We start from the raw sequence: 22,158 nt of genomic DNA on the forward strand, positions 1-22,158 counted from the left end.
GCATGGGACATTTATAACTCAATTATTTTTATTTCTCTATGCTGAAACAATTAGTTTTTAATTATGAAGAGGTCTTAATAATATCATGGAGAACACTAAGCAAGGGGATCATAAATTACTCTAAATTTAATTTTGATAAGCAAGCATAATGGAAAATTTAGGCTCTGTTTTTAAATTATTAAGCAAAGATGAGTTTTAGATAATTAAAATAAAGTTATAATATGCATTTTAAGAAATTATACAAAAAAGCAATTGACAGTCTAGGTTGCAACTATAGACCTGGAAAATATATATTCAACAGTATCTCCTTAGTAGGAACTGTTTAAATTGTTATTATTCCTGCAATAGTAGTAAAGTTTTGTTTACATTGTGATCACGATAAGTTAGATCATGAATGAGCTTGTTTACTACTGTGTGAAAGATTATTAAGACTATCCCAAAACTCAAGGGGTTCTAATGAGGCTGGTAAAATTATTTGGACATTCTCATAAGCTCCTTCTGACTCTTCAGATATATTATCATGGTCTCTTCAAAATTTTTCATTCAGCAAATATGCATGATATCTGGTATTTCAGAATCCTTTACAATAAAAGTGTTATAGTTTGTAATTCTGATTCCTCCGATTCCCCTTCTTCAGGATTGTTTCAGAGCAAGTCTGCAGCCTGGATCCATGGATAAGGTCAATTCATCGGTGGTGTCTGAGTTTGTGTTACTGGGACTCTCTAGTTCTCGGGAGCTCCAGCTCTTCTTTTTCGTGTTCTTCTCTGTGTTATATGTGGTCATTGTGCTGGGAAACCTTCTCATTATCCTCACAGTGACCTCTGACAACAGCCTGCACTCTCCCATGTACTTTCTCTTGGGAAACCTTTCCTTTGTGGACATCTGCCAGGCTTCCTTTGCTACTCCTAAGATGATTACTGATTTTCTGAGTGAACACAAGACCATCTCCTTCAGTGGCTGCATAGCTCAGATTTTCTTCATTCACCTTTTCACTGGAGGGGAGATGATGCTACTTGTGTCCATGGCCTATGACAGATACGTAGCCGTATGCAAACCCCTGCACTATGTTGTCATCATGAGCCGAAGGATGTGCACTGTTCTGGTAATGCTCTCCTGGGCTGTGGGCTTGGTGCACACACTGAGCCAGTTGTCATTTACTGTGAATCTGCCTTTTTGTGGGCCCAATGCAGTAGACAGCTTTTTCTGTGACCTCCCTCGAGTGACCAAGCTTGCCTGCCTGGACTCTTACATCATTGAAGTACTCATTGTAGTCAATAGTGGAATCCTTTCCTTAAGCACTTTCTCACTCTTGGTCAGCTCTTATATCATTATTTTCATCACTGTCTGCTTTAAGTCTTCTGCCGCAATGACCAAAGCATTTTCTACTCTGGCTGCCCATATTACTATAGTAATATTATTCTTTGGACCTTGCATATCCATCTACGTGTGGCCCTTTACCAGCTACCCTGTGGATAAAGTTCTCACCATATTTTATACCATTTTCACTCCCATTCTAAACCCCATTATTTATACATTAAGGAACAGAGATATGAAGACTGCCTTGAGGAAAATTCTGACCCGTTATTCGAGGCCCAAGAAAATTTCTGAAATGCCAGTAATAGTGAGGAATTCCCTTTATTAAGACCAAATTCATTCAAATTCCACAAATCAATAGTCTGTTTATAAATATTTTCAACATGTTGTGTGGTATATCTTAACTGTGGTAAGAGTAATGAAGAAGATGATTTAGAGAATATTTACTGGATATTAAATTTTTTCCCAGATATCATCTTAGCAAAAGTTACATATCCAAGAATGTGAAAAAAATATCATGACTACTGGTTCCAGAGATAAGTTATGGGATGGCTGTATATAGATAGCATAGATGCTTTAGTTATAGGTAAATATAAGTAGGATGGGAAAAAAGAATGAGTAGCTGATTCTTTGGTGGGGATAACTTTAGACCTCTTAAAAAATCTTATGAGTTTCCTAATTTACAGGCCTAAGAATTAATATAGGCAAATAGTATTCAAGAATTTGAAACTGAATTTTCCCAACCAGAGGATAGCAGCTTCACTGATTTAAGATAAGTGCATAAAATTAAGTGAAGAGTCTTCAGTTATGAGATTTCTCCTCCAATATCAGGAGAAATGCCTATCCCATATTATTTTCCAATAATTAACAGTGCTTTAAAATATGGAACTAAATATAATTGGAAGTTTACTTTTCAAATATTTAGTGGGCTTTCTCTGATCAGTTAAGGAAATGCCAGTTTCCTCTGAAATTACGAGTTGTAGAAGAGAGGAGAATCTTTAAAGCTGACCAATTCAACACTGACTTTTCAGTCTGTTCTATAAGGAGCTGTGCAGCACTCTTTGTATGTGGATCAAATACAAAGTTCTTTGTTATAATGATCAATGTTAAACATACATCCTGGTTAGCAATCAGGACCCCACAAACGGATCTCTACCCTGGACTCTGGGGACAGTTCGGGAAATTATTACTGTTGATTAGATCTTCTATGTTTACTTTCCCAAATCTCTCAATTCATACAAGGCAAATAGATTATGTAAATATTAGTCTCTCTTTTATGCTGAGAATGAAAACTCTAATTTTGCACTTCATTGTTTGCCTTTTTTATTTATTGTTGCACTTTATTGTTCAGTTATACATTGTAATGTGAAGGCAGTTGGTTTTTAGTTTGGGTAAGCTGATTTGGTAGGTAATTTTTGACATTGAAATCTATATGCCATATATAATATTGAATTAATCTTACATTTGTATCTTAATGGACTTCTTGAAATAAAATTCTAAATATTAAGGAATGGAGTCTGAATTCCCAGAGTTAATTTCACGAAAGAAGAAATATTCATGTCAGAGGACTCCAAATTTTGAATTTTTCCACAGGACCTCACTTACATTGTATGCAAATGAACAAAGTATCTTTGCAAGGTCTCTCTCAAGGAGATATAAAGTGCTATCTATATCTCAACTAAGTTTTTTCAAAGAATGTCGTGAAAGTCAGCAATTTTTCTTATAGTAGAGAAAAACACATTTTGTTCTTATTTCTTTATGTGATCTCTTTACGAGCTGCATATTCAAAGTCCTACCTTTAAATGTTGATGAAGTTGACAACTCTCTTAGCAGTGGATACAATTTCAGATAAGTTAGAAGAATTTCCATCCAATGTGTGCCAAGAAAAAGAGCAATGGTCACAATTATGTCTGGTGTTTCCTTTCATTAAAAAAAGTAATAAGAAAGGTTAGAAGAAAATTACAAGTATTCCTTTAATAAAAAGTATATTTTTCCTTCCTGAAGCAGGGCATGGAAACCCACTCCAGTATTCTTGCCTGGAGAATCCCATGGACAGAGGAGCTTGATGGGCTATAGTCCATAGGGTTGCAAAGAGTTGGACACTACTGGAACGACTTGGCACACACATATTTTTTCCTTAGTGCATTTCCTTTTTTTAAAAAAAATATGTATTTTTGATGTGAAATATTTTTAACGTTTTTAAAAATGCTGGCAACTCCCTCCTTTGTCCATTTATTGACAAGGAAACTATATCAGTTAACAGTTTAACAGGAGAAAATCAAAATTTAGCAACATACATACATTTGAGAGACCTGGAAAAATGTATAACTCACCAAAATGGCTAAAACCTTCACCTAAATACTGCCTGCAGCTAAAGAGAAAAGAGGATGTTGGGGACAGAGGTATGATTAGAGGAAGGCAATTCACATGCAAATACAAAAGCAAATGTTTGGTAAATGAATATTTGCTGAGCTGTGCAGAGACAATGGGACACTGAGAAGAATCTTAACAAACAGACTTTGCTGTGTTCCTCCCTGCTATACACCTAGTTCATATGATAGTTATCAAGGAGATAGTGCGTTGTGCTAAGTCACTTCAGTCGTGTCTGACTTTGCAACCCTATGGACTCTAGCCCACCAGGCTCCTCTGTCCATAAGATTTTCCAGGAAAGAATACCAGAGTGGGTTGCTGTGCCCTTCTCCAGGGGATCTTCCCAACCCAGGAATGGAACCCATCCTTCCCAACCCAGGGATGGAAACTTGTCTCCTGCATTGGCAGGCGGGTTATTTACCACCAGCTGGGAAGCCCATCATGGAGAAGGCAATGGCACCCAACTCTAGTACTCTTGACTGGAAAATCTCATGGACGGAGGAGCCTGGTGGGCTGCACTCCATGGGGTTGCCAAGAGTCGGACACAACTGAGTGACTTCACTTTCATGCATTGGAGAAGGAAATGGCAACCCACTCCAGTGTCCTTACCTAGAGAATCCCAGGGACAGGGGAGGCTGGTGGGCTGCCATCTATGGGGTCGCACAGAGTCAGACACAACTGAGGCAACTTAGCAGCAGCAGCAGCAGCAGCAGCAGCAGCAGCAGCAGCAGCAGCAGCAGCAGCAGCAGCAGCAGGGAAGCCCATCAAGGTAATAGCTCCCTTCCTAAAACAGATCCTATTTGCAATTTTTAAAGAAATCTCCACACTGTTCTCCATAGTGCCTGTACTAGTTTGCATTCCCACCAACAGTGCAAGAAGGTTCCCTTTTCTCCACACCGTCTCCAGCATTTATTGCTTGCAGACTTTTGGATTGCAAATAGAACTGCCTTATGACCCAGCAATCCCACTGCTGGGCATACACACTGAGGAAACCAGAACAGAAAGAGACACATGTGCCCCAATGTTCATCGCAACACTGTTTATAATAGCCAGGACATGGAAACAACTTAGGTGTCCATCAGCAAATGAATGGATAAGAAAGCTGTGGTACATATACACAATGGAGTATTACTCAGCCATTAAAAAGAATACATTTGAATCAGTTCTGATGAGATGGATGAAACTGGAGCCGATTATACAGAGTGAAGTAAGCCAGAAAGAAAAACACCAATACAGTATACTAACACATATATATGGAATTTAGAAAGATGGTAATGATGACCCTGTATGCAAGACAGCAAAAGAGACACCGATGTGTAGAGCGGACTTTTGGACTCTGTGGGAGAGGGAGAGGGTGGGATGATTTGGGAGAATGGCATTGAAACATGTATACTATCATGTAAGAAATGAAGTGCCAGTCTATGTTTGATGCAGGATACAGGATGATTGGGGCTGGTGCACGGGGATGATCCAGAGAGATGATAAGGGGTGGCAGGTGGAAGGGGGGTTCATGTTTGGGAACTCATGTACACCTGTGGTGGATTCATGTCAATGTATGGCAAAACCAATACAGTATTGTAAAGCAAAATGAAGTAAAAATAATAATAATAATAAAACAGATCCTGTGTACATTCTTTAGGCAGTTAAAGGGAAAATCAAAGTTTCTTCGTGAGTCTTTGCATCTTACTTGTCTTCATCTCAAAATAATTCTCATGCCAAAGAAATATTTTGGGGTAGCAAATTGTGCTTCCCTACAGCTATTTTAATGATAATGTTTTTTCTTTTCCTGCAAGCAAAAGAAACTAATTCTGACCATTCAAAGCACAAAGTTACTATTATAATAAGTTGGTATAAAGAAAAAAAAAAGTTGCCTTTTGTATCAGCTCCAAAAGGATCAAACGCTTAACCACGCAGTCACCTACTGAGGGTGCACCTGAGAAGAATTCAGAATGGAGAAAACACTGGTAGCACCTACCTCTAGATAGTTAAGATGCCCTTTGAAGGATGATTTTCAATGACCTCAGATTCTTGTATTTTTCCACACAGAGAAAAACACTAAAAGCATTAATTTGATAAGTCTGTTCCTTTGTAATTAACAGTAATCTGCTATTTTGTTTGACTACATGTTTTTCTCAGCAAAAATATTTGTATTCTGGCTCCTTCCTCACCTCTTCAAACAGTTCCTCAGAGCTCTTTGAGAGACTGTCTCCTGGGCTGTTCTCCAGACTTTTCTGGTGGCTCTGATGGTGAAGAATCCGCCTGCAATGCTGGAGCTTGTGGTTCGATTCCTGGGCTGGGAAGATCCCCTGGAGGAGTGCATGCGACCCACTCCAGTATTCTTCCCTGGAGAATCCCCATGGACAGAGGAGCCTGGTGGGCTACAGTTCATGGAGTTGCAAAGAGCTGGACGCTACTGAGCAACTAAGCAAAGCACTCTTGGGCCATAGTCTTCAGTTAGGTCTCTGAATAAAATTTAACTCACAATTTTTTTTTTTTGGAAGCAAAATTACAGAATTTATTTTTTTTTTGGTGGTTTTTTCTTTTAAATTTTTTAAATTTTAATATCTTTAATTCTTACATGCATTCCCAAACATGAACCTCCCTCCCCATAACATCTCTCTGGGTCATCCCCATGCACCAGCCCCAAGCATGCTGCATCCTGCGTCAGACATAGACTGGCGATTCAATTCTTACATGATAGTATACATGTTTCAATGCCATTCTCCCAAATCATCCCACCCTCTCCCTCTCCCTCTGAGTCCAAAAGTCCATTATACACATCTGTGTCTCTTTCCCTGTCTTGCATACAGGGTCGTCATTGCCATCTTCCTAAATTCCATATATATGTGTTAGTATACTGTATTGGTGTTTTTCTTTCTGGCTTACTTCACTCTGTATAATCAGCTCCAGTTTCATCCATCTCATCAGAACTGATTCAAATGAATTCTTTTTTATGGTTGAGTAATACTCCATTGTGTATATGTACCACAGCTTTCTTATCCATTCATCTGCTGATGGACATCTAGGTTGTTTCCATGTCCTGGCTATTATAAACAGTGCTGCGATGAACATTGGGGTACATGTGTCTCTTTCAATTCTGGTTTCCTCGGTGTGTATGCCCAGCAGTGAGATTGCTGGGTCATAAGGTAGTTCTATTTGCAATTTTTTAAGGAATCTCCACACTGTTCTCCATAGTGGCTGTACTAGTTTGCATTCCCACCAACAGTGTAGGAGGGTTCCCTTTTCTCCACACCCTCTCCAGCATTTATTGCTTGCAGATTTTTGGATCTCAGCCATTCTGACTGGTGTGAAGTGGTACCTCATTGTAGCAAATGAAGCAACTGACAAACAGCTAATCTCAAAAATATACAAGCAACTTCTGCAGCTCAATTCCAGAAAAATAAATGACCCAATCAAAAAATGGGCCAAAGAACTAAATAGACATTTCTCCAAAGAAGACATACGGATGGCTAACAAACACATGAAAAGATGCTCAACATCACTCATTATTAGAGAAATGCAAATAACTCACAATTTTTATGTTGTGCATTTTACTATTAGTCAATGTGTGGCCATGTATATGCTTGGTTTGTAGAAATGTGCACATGATAATTTTACCAATCTTATATTTTCCCTTGTCAGGTTTTTAATCTTACACATATTCATCTATAAAAATAAAGTAATAATTTAATCATTGAATATTTCCACCACACTGAAATATTATATTTCTTTACTCTCAAATTTATGGATACTTGGTTTGTTTCCAGTATCGATATCTTTCAATCCACGCTGCAATACATGCCATTGTTCTTGTGTCCTTAGGTATGTGCACATTTTATTCGAGTGTGATTACACACACATATACACATGCAAAGTGATAGGAGAAATCTATTTCAATCTCTTTCTTTAGAGCTGGCCATTTAAAACTTACATCTACATCACAACCTTTGGAAATCTAGACAATGTATTATATGAAATATAGTTGAAAAGGCTGGTCCACTAAAACATATAGTCACAAACTGAAAGCAGAGAATTATTTTATTTGGTGGGAATGTTTAGGACTCCAAGCCTGGGAGACAGCATCTCAGTAGCTCTGAGATAACTTCTCCAAAGAGGCAGGAGAGGGAATCAGGCTATATACAAGTTTGCGACAAAGTGGGTAAGCAGTCTGAACATGAGAGACTATTGCTAAGTAGTAAGGAAAACCAGATATCATGGGAAGAGGCAAGGCTCAGGCTCACTGAACTCATTCCTTTCATATGCATCTCAGCTATCTAGGGCCGAATCCTGTTTCTAGATTGTTTATATCCTTAATCCCTTGTTCACCATGTGGAGTGGCAGGTGTGGCAGATGGCTATTTCTTGCAACCCCCCAGCTCTTCAGCAATTGCCATGGGGGGTAGGGTGGTGGCATCTGCTGGATCACAGGCATTTTGCTCTGTTTTGGGGGCCCTCATCCACATTTGGAGGCCAAAAATCACTGATGACTCAACATTTCTTGTTTATTGATAAGGCAGGAGATATTTTCATTTCACAGACAGCTGAAATATTTGGGGGGAAAATACGTTTTTCATGTAGAAGATAGGGTGCCTTAAAATATTTGAAGAGACATTATGTTTAAGTGGGAGTAGGTTTTCTTTATTAAACACAGATGGTAGAACCAGTTAAGCACTCTAACAATAGACTAAGCTGTCCTGCGAAATAGTGGGCTCCTTGTGATTGGAGAAAACCACTCTGAGGCTGGGTGATCATTTGTAAGACAGTATGATTGTTTTCTTGGGCTCCAAAATTAGTGCAGATGGTGACTGCGGCCATTAAATTGAAAGACACTTGCTCCTTGGGAAAAAAGCTATGACCAACCTAGACAACATATTAAAAAGCAGAGAGATTACTTTGCCGACAAAGGTCCATATAGTCAAAGCTACGGTTTTCCTAGTAGTCATGTGTAGATGTGATAGTTGCACCGTAAAGAAAGCTGAGTGCCAAAGAATTGATGCTTTTGAACTGTGATGTTGGAGAAGACTCTTTAGAGTTTCTGGGACAGCAAAGAGATCAAACCAATCAATGCTAAAGGAAATCAGTCCTGAATATTCATTGGAATGACTGATGCTGTAGATGAAACTCCAATACTTTGGCTACCTGATGTGAAGAACTGACTCACTGGATAAAGATCCTGATCCCTGATGCTGGGAAAGACTGAAGGCAGGAAGAAAAGTGGATGACAGGATGAGGTGGTTGGATGGCATCACTGATTTGACGGACCTGAGACTGAGCGTGCTCCAGGAGTTTGTGATGGACAGGGAAGCCGGGCGTGCTGCAGTCCACAGTGTCACAAAGAGTCAGACATGACTGAGCGACTGAACTGGACTGGACTGATGATTGTTTTACTGACAGAAAGTTCCGAATTGAAAAATTACTTTGCTGACTAGGAATCAGTGGTAAATAATCTTTTGCTTTCATACACACCAACTAGTTGGTAATAAACTTTTTTCCTTTCTTTTCAATTCCTGGAAAAATTATTTTGTAAAACATAATTACTCCCACTGTTGGATGACATCATATCTCTAAAGGGTGATTTCTCACTTCCCCAAAGAAATCAGTTTCCTGGATTGAGGATGGAAAGCTTTATATTGCATTACCTTAGATATTATCATTATATAGTCCAGGACAAGAGGAGTAGAGCCTTCACTACTTCAGGCAAGAACTGAGGGGTATGCTTTTGCATAGCCCGGTTCAGGGACAAGTTTAAATGCATCAAGTCAAGAGTATATTGCAAATATTTTTAATATGGCGGGCTGCCAAGTTGATAATAGGATTAATATTTGATAAACAAAAGGAAGTATGATATAACCATTATCTGTCCCTTATATGCCATTTTTTATGCTTTCTATCCAGAAGATCATTGGCCATTTTTTGAAACAATTATTTACTGTCACGATTTGCCTAGAATGAAGAAGGGGTAACTATATAATGGCCAGTAAGGGTATCCTTTACTGCTTCTGCTTTGCTGTCCATCACTCAACTGGAAAGTGACAAAAGTTAGCTGTTCCTTTTTTACTGATGGGTTCTACCTTAAATATTAAGAAGAAAATGAGATATAGCATTGACTTTAATCTATTCTACTTGGATTAAGAAATCACAGGAAACTAGGATGGAGAAGATTTTGCAGTAGTTTCCTGTATTTTGAAAAATGAAATGCCAAATCTTATCATCTATTAGCTACTTTGTAGAAAACTTGGATATTTTCAGAAAAACTTTTTTAAAAGATGAGACGATCTTTAAAAATTGAATAAATACCACTAACTGCAGGTTATTAACCATTATGCTTTCCCTTCCTCCTCTTCCTTGTACTTTCCTCCTTCTCCTCTTCTGCCCCCCTTTTCTCCTCTTCCTCCTAATTATTTTCTTCTTATCTTCATCTTTCTCTCTCCCTCTCTCCCTCCCTCTCTCTTTAATGTTATTCCACTAAATTATCATGATATTTGTCAGGCTTTATCTAGGAGACTGAAAGTTATATGAAGTCCCTCATGGCCGCAAATTTTATATGTTTAAAATTAGTAACTGTAGCTTTGTAGGATCATTTTCAGTTTTAGAAATGGAATTTCTTTCCTTTCCCACGTTTGTTTGTCTCCTTCTCTGTATTGCTCGTGTAAATACATGATCAGAAAAGCCAGCACTGGCCCAAATCTTCCACACGGAGATGAGAATCGCATAATGGATGTTTGTAATGAGGTCAGTTCATGCCTTTTTAATCCGTTTCTATTCTTGAGTAACTTAAGTTTCTGATTCCCCTTAAAACTAGAGATTGTAACTCAAATACACTGAGTAAAGTCCTTGAAAGGGGAGAATTTAGTGCCTCAAAAATCAGGTTATAATCACATAAATTAAAGCTTCTAACAGTTTAAATATTTTTAATTGGTTAATTTATGGTTTCTGTTCAGTCTTGCTTTTAAGCTTTTAGATATCTGTTATATTAGTTATATTTTTCACTGAAGAATACAGGGTGTAGAACTTCAATCAGTATAGTGACAAATTAATACCTATTGTGTTGTGCTGGGTACACAGAGCTAAAGCCAAAAATGTCTCCTGATCTACAAGAGGTTGTGCAGGGTTTTCTTCTGAGATCAAGTGGCCACATAGTGCCCAAAGTATTAAAGCAAAATGTCAAAAAACAATTTAGAGGCAATTAACACAGTATTTAAATTTTCTCTTTTGAAAATCTATCTTGTGTTCAAAATGCACCATATATAGTCATATAAAATATTTCCAAAAGAACAGACAGATTTTGATAAATCCAGGTGTGTCAGGCATGTTAGGGAAGAGACAAAAGGCAGAGTTGGAAGAGACTGAAGATACATAGGTGACTCATTCACCGTTGGTCTTTATGTAACAGAAGGTGAACTCTGATTAACTATTGTTCAAAGGATGAAAGGAATGTTCTTGATTTTCACAGAAACTTTCAGAGTATTACCATTGCCTCTTCTTTCCACATTGTCACAAATACCAAGCTTCCTAAAGCACTGTCAAACACTTTATGATTCTCGGTTTTGAGAACATTAATGTAATCCACTGGCATTACATTCAAGGCTAATTGCATCCATGTTTTGCTCCTAACCTACCGTTCCCAACTTCATTTTGACTGTTCCTTAGCACACCCTTTTCCAGCCAAGCCACTGAACTGGTGGCTCTCTGAGGATGCCTTCCATGGTTTCACATTTGTAGCTTTAGTCCTGCTATTCCCCATGCTTAAAATAGCCGTTTGCTTCAGATTTGGCTAGCAAATTACAAGCTTTTAAATAGTTTTAGCTAAAATGATACATATCTCATGATATGTTACCTTACCACTTTGGCATAGTTTATTTCATTTTGCTAATATCTATCATATTGTTGTATCAGTTATTGTTTGCTTGTTTCTGATTTTATAATTTTAATATGAATATCTTATCTCTCTATGATAGAATCCATATCTAATTATCTTTATTTCCTTTTTTAAAAAATTTTACTTTATTTTACTTTATAATACTGTATTGGTTTTGCCATACATTAACACGAATCCGCCACGGGTGTACACATGTTCCCAATCCTGAACCCCCCTCCCACCTCCCTCCCCATATCATCTCTCTGGGTCATCCCAGTGCACCAGCCCCAAGCATCCTGTATCTTGCATCGAACCTAGACTAGTGATTCATTTCTTATATGATGTTATACATGTTTCAATGCCATTCTCCCAAATCATCCCACTCTCTCCCCCTCCCACAGAGTCCAAAAAATTGTTCTATACATCTGTGTCTCTTTTGCTGTCTCACATACAGGGTTATCGTTACCATCTTTCTAAATTCCATATATATGGGTTAGTATACTGTATTGGTGTTTTTCTTTCTGGCTTACTTCACTCTGTATAATCGGCTCCAGTTTCATTCTCACTTCTACTTTCCACAGCGGTCATAGATGTTAAATACTAGTTCACTGACTATTTACATGGTCTCATTAAATTAACTTTTAATTGAAAACTTATCACATTTCTTTTGTATATATACTAGATACAGTGTCAATCATTGTGACGTTTTCCTGATTTTCTTTTACTTAGGTAACAGTGGATTGGATACATGGCTTACACAAATGAATCAATGGTATCTGAGTTTGTGCTTCTGGGACTCTCTAATTCTTGGGAACTTCAGCTTTTCTTTTTTGCCATCTTCTCAATAGTGTATGTGACGTCAGTTCTGGGCAACATCATGATAATTGCTATTGTTTCCTCTGACTCCCATTTGAACTCTCCTATGTACTTCCTGCTCAGTAACCTTTCTTTCATTGATATCTGCCAATCTAACTTTGCCACCCCCAAGATGCTTGTGGACTTTTTTGTGGAGCACAAAACTATCTCCTTTGAGGGTTGCATGGCCCAAATATTCCTTCTTCACAGTTTCGTTGGGAGTGAGATGATGTTGCTTGTAGCTATGGCATGTGACAGATTTATAGCCATTTGTAAGCCTCTACACTATAGCACAATTATGAATCGAAGACTCTGTATAATTTTTGTGTTTATTTCCTGGGCTGTGGGTATTCTTCATTCTGTGAGCCACTTGGCTTTTACAGTGGATCTGCCATTCTGTGGCCCCAATGAGGTAGACAGCTTCTTTTGTGACCTTCCCCTGGTGATCGAGTTGGCTTGCATGGATACTTATGAGATGGAAATTATGACTCTAACTAACAGTGGCCTGATATCACTGAGCTGTTTTCTGGCTTTAATTATTTCCTACACTGTCATTTTGATCACTGTCCATCACCGTTCCTCCAGTGGACCATCCAAGGCACTTTCTACATTAACTGCCCATATCACGGTGGTGATTCTTTTCTTTGGGCCTTGCATTTATTTTTATATATGGCCTTTTAGCAGACTTTCTCTGGATAAGTTCCTTTCTGTGTTCTACACTGTTTGTACACCTCTGTTGAATCCCATCATCTACTCTCTGAGAAATGAGGATGTTAAATCAGCCATGAAAAAATTGAGAAACCGTCATTTGAGCTTCGGGAAAAACTAGGGAACACCATGGAGGAACATAAATATGCAATGGAAATGAAAAGCCCATTGCTGGAGCACAGCATCAAGTCAATTATTTTTGCTAATGACAGGGGTTATTGAATTACAGAATTAGATTTTTTCCCCCAACTGCAGAGGAATTACATAAAACCAGTTCCTGGTTTGCTATTTAATTTTAACCAGTTTTTCATAGTTTATAATTCTAAAGTACAAATTCTCTCGAAAATATTTAGCAACTTTTCAAAATATTTTATAAATAATTTAGATATTCTAATCTGCAAAAAAAGCTATTCATGTTACCAAATTTGTGATTCTCTTCAGTTGAACTTGTGTAATTTTTATGCCTTGCAATCAAAACATACAAGTAAATTATGTTTCTGTTAGGCTCTATCAACTTATTCATAATATTTTTTTTCTATAAATTGACATGGTGAAAAAATATTGTTTTAAAACATAGATTTCACTTCACTTGTATACATTTGTTGTGTGTTTTTTAGCTTATCTTTTCCTCATGTATTGAAAATTTTTGGTTATTTATAGTTTTTCCTATCTGCTGCTATGTCCCAATAAAATTTTTCTGTTTTTTTTCTAGATTATTTGATATACATTTCTATTCATTACAAGACGTTTTCTAGATATTTGGTGCTATCAGCAGCATACCTATCTATTTCCCTAGCCTACTTATTTTTAAGTAGAAAAAGTTATTTATAATGAGTTCTACATTAGTCATAAAAAATTGCAAATATCTTTGAAATTGTCTGCAAATACATTGGATATAGAATATTTAAATTCGCAGAAAAAGTCAATTTCTTATGTACCTAAAACATACAAATGCACAAAAATTACAAAATTTTTTTGAAATTGAGGATAAAGTCTGAGATCTATTCTTTCATATTTCTTGGAAAACAGAAGAAAGAATGCAAAATTCTTGTACTTGTAATAATATTTTGCCTGCATGCTAAGTCGCTTCAGTCATGTCCAACTCTTTGCGACACTCTGGACTGTGGCTTGTCAGACTCCTCTGTCCATGGGATTCTTCAGGCAAGAATATTGGAGTGGGTTGTCTTGCCCTTCTCCAGAGAATCTTCCTGACCCAGTGATTGAACCCAGATCTCTTATCTCCTGCATTGGCAATCAGGTTCTTTACCACTAGCACCACCTAGTAATAATGGTTTTAAAATCTGTGCTGGAGAAGACTCTTGAGAGTCCTTGGACAGCAAGGAGATCAAACCAGTCATTCCTAAAGGAAATCAGTCCTGAATATTCATTGGAAGGACTGATACTGAAGCTGAAGCTCCAATACTTTGGCCACCTGATGTGAAGCACCACTTCATTTGAAAAAGACCCTGCTGCTGGGCAAGATTGAGGGCAAGAGGAGAAGAGGATGACAGAGGATGAGATGGTTGGATGGCATCACCAACTCAATGGACACGAGTTTGAGCTAACTGGGAGATAGTGAAGGACAGAGGAGCTTGGCATGCTGCAGTCCATGTGGTCCCAAGGAGTCAGATGAAACTTAGCAACGGAACAACAAATTATTATTTCATTCGCTGGCCAAAGGTTTCTATATACTTCTCCCTTTGCCTTATGAAAAAGGCCTTATAACAAAAAGACTAAATGTATTCTACAAAGAAAAAACAGTCGCTTAACAGAAAATAGAAAGCCTGCAATTGTCATCTCATTGGGTTCAGTATTAATTAAATTTTAATACATAACTTAGTGACTATGTGTTTAGATATTAACTCTGCATGATAAATCAGAGCCAGCTGAGTCTTAGATATAGATAGTCTTTTAGAACCATGATACTTATTATTAGCTAAGGATTCTTGGAACTTTAGACTTCAGGTCAAATTCATTTGTACAATAACAAACATGGTAATGTTCCTTTAACATGACTTTTATTTTTAAACAAATTTTATATAGTGCCAAAACATTTAAAATATGTAATAAACATTAATGCATTCATGATACTGTTGGTAGTATTTTTTTCCCTTTTAACTCTGACTTGCAGGTGAAAATGGAAAGTTGCCAACAGTACCCTTGAAAAACTGTCATTTAGCTGCTCGGATCTTCAGTAATCAAATATCGAGGTAGAGGAGGGGTAGGTGACCCAAGGAAAAATGGAGGTGAGGGAGAACAGTAGGAGAAAGGGGGAAATTAGAATTTGAGAGTGGCCATTTGATTTGGTCAGTTCCTTGTACTACCAGAGACACATTCTTCCACTTTCTAATCATTGTTGGGTCTACTTGGGACTTTTGTGATTGGGCACAACCTATCATATGGAGTTTGATAAATTCAAAAGTCAAAAAGTTAAAAAAAAAGTTGGCAAATATGACTACACTAATTTCCATAAAAGTTTCAGTTTCTTTTTTTTAAAAATTCTATCACAAATAAAGTCAAAAGAAAAATTAGGTGACAAGCAGTATTATCCACAGGGGTAATATCTTTAATTTGCAAAGAGGTTTTATAAGTCAGTAAGCAAATACCCATGGCATCCAGTCCCATCATTTCATGGCAAATAGATGGGGAAACAATGGAAAAAGTGAGAGACTTAATTTTTTTGGACTCCAAAATCACTGCAGATGGTGACTACAGCCATGAAATTAAAAGATGCTTGCTCCTTGGAAGAAAAGCTATGACAAAAATAGACAGTATATTAAAAAGCAGAGATGTTACTTTACCAACAAATATCCATCTAGTCAAACCTATGGTTTTTCCAGTAGTCATGTATGGATGTGAGAGTGGGACTATAAAGAAAGCTGAGTGCCGAAGAATTGATGCTTTTGAACTGTGGTGTTGGAGAAGTCCCTTGGACTGCAGGGAGATCCAACCAGTCCATCCTAAAGGAAATCAGTCTTGAATATTTATTGGAAGGACTGAGGCTGAAGTTGAAGCTCCAGTACTTTGACCATCTGATGTGAAGAACTGACTCATTTGAAAAGACCCTGATGCTGGGAGAGATTGAAGGGAGGAGGAGAAGGGGAGGACAGAGGATGAGATGTTTGCATGGCATCACCGACTCAGTGGACATGAGTTTTTGCCATAGCTTGCAATAGCAACATGTCTGCTATTCCTGAATAAAACCATTTTTCTGGTTAAGGTAACTGCCTGCTTTATCTTAAAGGTTGGCATGGCTTATGGTTTTGTTTTATTTTTAAAGATTAAACTGGAAAAATCAATGGTAAAAGTTGAGATCATCAGAAGATCTCGAAACTTTTGAGGAGAAAAATGATGATGGTTTAGACAGGGGAGTTAAAATGAATATAATTTAACAAACTGGGAATATTTTGGAAGAATACAAAGTAGTATGTAGAAAAAAACTAATGAAAAAGAAAGAACTAAGTTTCTGGCTGAAAATGCTGAGGCAAAAGAAATGCCATTAGCTGGGGATGGGGCCGAGTGAAGGAGGAATAGGTTTGGAAACAGAAGAACTGAAATATCTGTGAAATATTAAAGAGAAAGATATCAAGAAGGAAGCTGGTCCATCAGCAGAGAATTCAGAGAAACCTGGGTTTCTTTATCTGCTCATCAAGTTTCCCTTTCTTGCTGTCACCTGCTCTTTGCAGACTTCAGTCCTTTCACTGCTCTGAGACCTCTTTCCACAAAATCCAAAAACAAACTACTTGCATATCTAAGCAGTTTTACCCACTGTATGCCCAAATGAACTTTCTGATTCTAATGTATGGTTAAGCAATGAGCAAAGACAATTAAAATATTGGATTTTGAGGGGTATGGAGTTTGAAAAACTTCATCATACATATTTCCATAAAAAGAAAAAAGCAAAGGATTAAAGAAAAGACCCTAATTCTCTTAGGCCCTTTGCCTGACTTATATTTCTTATGAAACATATTCCTGCTTTGGGCATTTATGCTAGTGTTTGCAATGGCACCCCACTCCAGTCCTCTTGCCTGGAAAATCCCATGGATGGAGGAGCCTGGTAGGCTGCAGTCCATGGGGTCGCTGAGTCGTGCACGACTGAGTGACTTCACTTTCACTTTTCACTTTCATGCATTGGAGAAGGAAATGGCAACCCACTCCAGTGTTCTTGCCTGGAGAATCCCAAGGATAGGGGAGCCTGGTGGGCTGCCGTCTATGGGGTCGCACAGAGTCGGACACGACTGAAGTGACTTAGCAGCAGCTTACTGCCTTAGTCACTTTAAACAAGAGGAAAAAAGGCACATGGAGGGAGATAGGTTGTTAAAAGTAACTGGTGTTGCAAACTCCTAGATCACTACATTTCCCTCTTGTGATACGTACTTTGCTTTCAATTATAGACAAATAAGTTAAATGTTTTTATCATCTTGTTTTTGAGAAAAACAACTCAAAGTGTGTTAATAATTCCCACAGCAAGATAACCTCACTTAATAAAGGAAGTTTTTTTAATGGGCTATTGCAGTCCATGGGATTGGTTATCTGAGATTTGGGGGTATGTAGTATAGTATTCAAATATTGTCTTATGGGCACTTGTGACTCAATCTTTTTTTAAAAAAAGACAACAGGTTTTGGAGGTTTCTTTTCTTCAACCTATTATTGCTTCCCTGTGATTTCTCTCAAAACTGGCATGCAGAATTTAATCACATGAAGCAAAAAATTAAATATAGATATTAACATTCAGAGTTAAAGGGATTCTGGGCTAAAGTAATTATAGAATTGAGATGACAAGATTCTGTAATAGCCTATATGGGACAAGAATCTGAAAAAGAATGGATATATGTATATGTAGAATTGAATCACTTTGCTATACACCTGAAACTAACACAATATTGTAAGTCAACTATACTCCAATATAAAAGAATTAAATTAAAAAAAGAACTTGGAGTTTGTATATGAGATTCTAAAATCTGAAATAAAACATTAGACTTATCTGATTATTGTCACTGCTAACATGTTGATGGACTGAAGCACCCAAGTGAAGGTAAGCATATTGCTAAATTATTTTGAAAAAATAGATATGGTGATAGAGAATAGAATGGGGCAAAAACTTGTCATTTTAATAACCCTATAGCTTTTGCATTTGTCACTTTGAAAACTCTTGTCAAGCCTTGTATATACATTGATACACTATGGGAAGATGTTTTAAAAGGCATAAGATTCTATGAATAACACAAAAAAGTAATTAGTAATTTTTATATTTTAAAATGCTCTCAATATGTGGATGTCTTACCTTGAATAAATAATACAGTATATCTCATGCAGCTGTCATTGAATGTGATGACAGACACAGAAACATTTTCTCAGATTCTGAGATCTGGCCATAAACTTCATTTCAAGGGTTCTTACAAGAAATCACAGATCATTTCAATTTTATTTTGAATGACACAATTATCGCCATACATTTACACAAAAATATAAATTCTTTTTCAAATTCTGTATATAGAAGCATATGTATAGAATTTGGAATGCAATTTTATATCTATATTTCTTTTTAGAAAACAAAAGAGACTAGGCTTTTAGTGTGTGTCCATATTTTAAGACTGAATTTACAGCTTTCTAAAACTGTTTAAGCCTACGAGGCAGAATGTTGTTTAAAAAAGTCAATTATGCCAATTTCATAGTAAGGTTAAAAGCTAAGTTTCCATTATTTAATTTCTAACAAACCAGCCCAAACTATACCGATGTTTTTCAAGAGAATGCTTATTTCACATAAAAAAATTTTTGCACATGTTTGCTATTCCTTTTGTCTGAAGTAGATTTCCTCAAGGCTTGCTCTTCATTTTCTTTAGTTGCTGCTGAAATGTAACCTGCCCAGTGAGGCTTTTATGACCACTTGGTTAGTCCATATTCCTTTGCTCCGCTTTATTTTCTCTGAAGCACTTATCACTAAATGACATAATATATATTTTATCTCCATTGCCTCTGCCAGTCCCATCATTTCTTTAGGATATAACCAAAAGAAGGTAGGGCATATTTCCATCCCCCCTTTTTTTCCGATTGCTTTGCCTCCAGAGCCCATAAAGTTGCATGGTGCAGAGCAGGCAATTTGTATTATTTGTTGAGTTAATTATATATAAATTATGTTTTCAGTTGATTTTGGAAAAACATTTTTGCTATTGTGATAAACTCATCAGAGAAAGAAGAGATTAAAAAATGACCAGCAAAGATAAGTGGTACAAATGTGTTTAAATAACAAACATATCATAGTAATTAAATTACATTCAGTTCCATCTTTGAAATGCTTTGAAGGTCTGATTAAATAATATTATATTCAACAGCTGTAAAAAGGAGATCACACTGAAACATGTATAATATCATATAAGAAATGAATCGCCAGTCTAGGTTTGATGCAGGATACAGGATGCTTGAGGCTGGTGCACTGGGATGACCCAGAGAGATGGTATGGGGAGGGAGGTGGGAGGGGGATTCAGGATTGGGAACACGTGTACACCTGTGGCGGATTCATGTTGATGTATGGCAAAACCAATACAATATTGTAAAGTAAAATAAAATAAAATCTGAAAAAAAAGGAGATCATATGGAGAGAAATAAAGAGTGACTGAAAAGAACATATGCTTCTGAGATTCTAGGAAGATATTTTGACTACTAAATCATGTAAAACTCAAACTGTTTTAATATAGAAAAGTGAAAGTAATTTGTCACTCATAGTAGTTTAACTTGTTACAAATTAATTTCTCTCTTTTGTTACAACTGCAGATTCTCTCAAATGCATGGACACATCTCACTTATTTCTCCAATGTCATTGCTAAAGTAACTGGTCTGATTTTCATCTCTTTGCATTTGGCCTAAATTTCTTGTCCCTCCAAGATTCTGTAAAAGGCATCATATTCATCTTTTGAATTTGTAATCTGAATGTGTAAGTATGGTATGTGGGACTTTCAAAGTGCTATTGAGATCTTGCACACTTCTATAAAAAGTATATTGGTATATAATATCAAATCAAATTTTCCCTTCCTTCCATATTGACTTATCTATTAGATAAATCTATATCTGTCCATCTTTTATCTAGCCAATTCATAAATGCAAAAGTAAATGACAATTTGTATAGTTACGTAACACAAGGAAAATATAAATTCCTAGAAATAATAGTAATAATACACTTATTTGTTATTATTTTTTTAATAAATAATTATTTTTTCTTCCCCTTAGCTAACTTGAGCAGCCCAGATTCATTTAATGGATGGAGCAATAAGTCAGTGGTTACTGAATTCATTTTGTTGGGCCTGTCTAGCTCTCGGGAACTCCAGCTCTTCCTTTTCTTTATCTTCTCTGCGTTTTATGGTGCTGCAGTGATGGGAAACATTCTTATCATTCTCACAGTGATTACAGACTCTCGATTGCATTCTCCGATGTACTTTCTTCTTAGCAATCTCTCCTTCATTGATGTATGTCAGGCTACATTTGCCACTCCCAAGATGATTGCAGATTTCCTCAGTGAACACAAGACCATCACTTTCAAGGGATGCATGTCACAGATTTTTTTCTTGCATGTTTTTGGGGGCAGTGAGATGGTACTTCTTGTTGCCATGGCCTATGACAGATATATCGCTATATGCAAACCTCTGCATTACATGACCATCATGAGCCGAAGAACGTGCACTGTCCTGGTGGGGGTCTCCTGGGCCACTGGCATCTTGCACTCAGCCAGTCACCTGGTATTCACAATAGATCTTCCTTTCTGTGGACCCAACAAGGTAGACAATTTCTTTTGCGATCTCCCCCTTGTGATTAAACTTGCCTGCTTGGACACCTATGTTTTCGAGATACTGGTGCTCACAAATAGTGGCCTGTTGTCACTTATCCGTTTTCTCCTTTTGCTCATTTCTTACACTATCATCCTTGCTACTGTCCATCGCCAAGCCTCTGGTGGGACATCCAGGGCACTTTCCACTCTGTCCGCCCACATTACTGTTGTAGTTCTGTTCTTTGGCCCATTAATCTTTATCTATATTTGGCCCTTTGAAAGCTTCACAATTGATAAATTTATCTCTGTGTTTTTTACTGTATTCACTCCTCTTCTTAACCCTATGATTTACACTCTAAGGAATAAAGATGTAAAGGAAGCCATGAAGAAACTAAGGAACCAACATGTGGGTTCCAAGGAAGCCTTTTAGACAACTGTGATGAAGCAACACAAGTCCTTTCTTCTTGTTCTTTGTAATGCCCATGTATAGTTGTTATCATTGTGTTTCTATCATAATTAGTCTTCCCGGTTATAGGACCTGAATTGGTCACTCTAAAGTTGGCAAATGCAATGCAGAACCTCATATTATGTTACCAGTTTTGATATTCTGTGGTTCACTTCATCTTCCCTGAAATAGTAACTGTGCTCTGCTGTGCTTAGTTGCTCAGTCATATCTGACTCTTTGTGACCCCATGGACTGTAGCCTGCCAGGCTCCTCTGATTCTCCAGGCCAGAATACTGGAGTGGGTTGCCATGCCCTCCTTCAGGGGATCTTCCCAGCCCAGGTATTGAACCCAGGTCTCCCACATTGCAGGCAGATTCTTTACTGGCTAAGCCATGAGGGAAGCCCCAAAACAGTAACTAAATATATTAAAATTTATAATTTCCCTTATATAGGTCTTGTTAAAAAATCTTGCAGCTTTTTAAAGATATCTCCATATTAAATCAGATTAGCAAACACATCTAACTTGACTGGAGTAGCATAGAAAGAAATTTAGTGCTAAAAACAGAAATTGCTTTGACATTACAGGCTAAATGAAAACTACTTTCATAAATTATAGTTCATAACTATTTCAGCTAATAACTTGATTCCTATAAGTAGCTGCAAATATTCCACATTCATAAATAAGGCAATACTGTTCATAAATTTTAAATTATGTTTATTGATTATGTTAAATTTTAAATACCCCAAATACTATAGTATCAATGATAAGACTGAGTTTTGATGCTCTGATTTTGAAACAAATAACATATCAATAGCATCACCAAGGCCATAATTCAAACTATGAGTAGTC

The 22,158-nt window shown here is 37.1% G+C and overlaps 3 protein-coding genes across 3 annotated transcripts; all 3 read left to right on the plus strand.

Annotated features, from left to right (window-relative positions):
- Positions 1 to 670: 670 nt before the first annotated feature.
- LOC138444110 (olfactory receptor 4K5) lies at positions 671 to 1,642 on the plus strand. The gene has a single exon (XM_069597439.1). It carries the CDS (start codon positions 671 to 673, stop codon positions 1,640 to 1,642), a length of 972 nt encoding a protein of 323 aa, XP_069453540.1.
- Positions 1,643 to 12,289: 10,647 nt separating this feature from the next.
- Positions 12,290 to 13,225, plus strand: LOC138444111 (olfactory receptor 4K1). The gene has a single exon (XM_069597440.1). It carries the CDS (start codon positions 12,290 to 12,292, stop codon positions 13,223 to 13,225), a length of 936 nt encoding a protein of 311 aa, XP_069453541.1.
- A 6,690-nt stretch (positions 13,226 to 19,915) lies between these two features.
- On the plus strand, positions 19,916 to 21,293 carry LOC138444112 (olfactory receptor 4K1-like). Its single transcript, XM_069597441.1, has 2 exons — positions 19,916 to 19,929; positions 20,366 to 21,293. Exons 1-2 carry the CDS (start codon positions 19,916 to 19,918, stop codon positions 21,291 to 21,293), a joined length of 942 nt encoding a protein of 313 aa, XP_069453542.1.
- Positions 21,294 to 22,158: the final 865 nt, after the last annotated feature.

Source organism: Ovis canadensis, chromosome 7, assembly GCF_042477335.2.
Source record: "Ovis canadensis isolate MfBH-ARS-UI-01 breed Bighorn chromosome 7, ARS-UI_OviCan_v2, whole genome shotgun sequence".
Taxonomy (NCBI): Eukaryota; Metazoa; Chordata; class Mammalia; order Artiodactyla; family Bovidae; genus Ovis; species Ovis canadensis.

Excerpts from the sequence above, each read along its gene's own strand:
- LOC138444110 (XM_069597439.1), top strand. The coding sequence starts at position 671 with ATGGATAAGGTCAATTCATCGGTGGTGTCTGAGTTTGTGTTACTGGGA.
- LOC138444111 (XM_069597440.1), top strand. The coding sequence starts at position 12,290 with ATGGCTTACACAAATGAATCAATGGTATCTGAGTTTGTGCTTCTGGGA.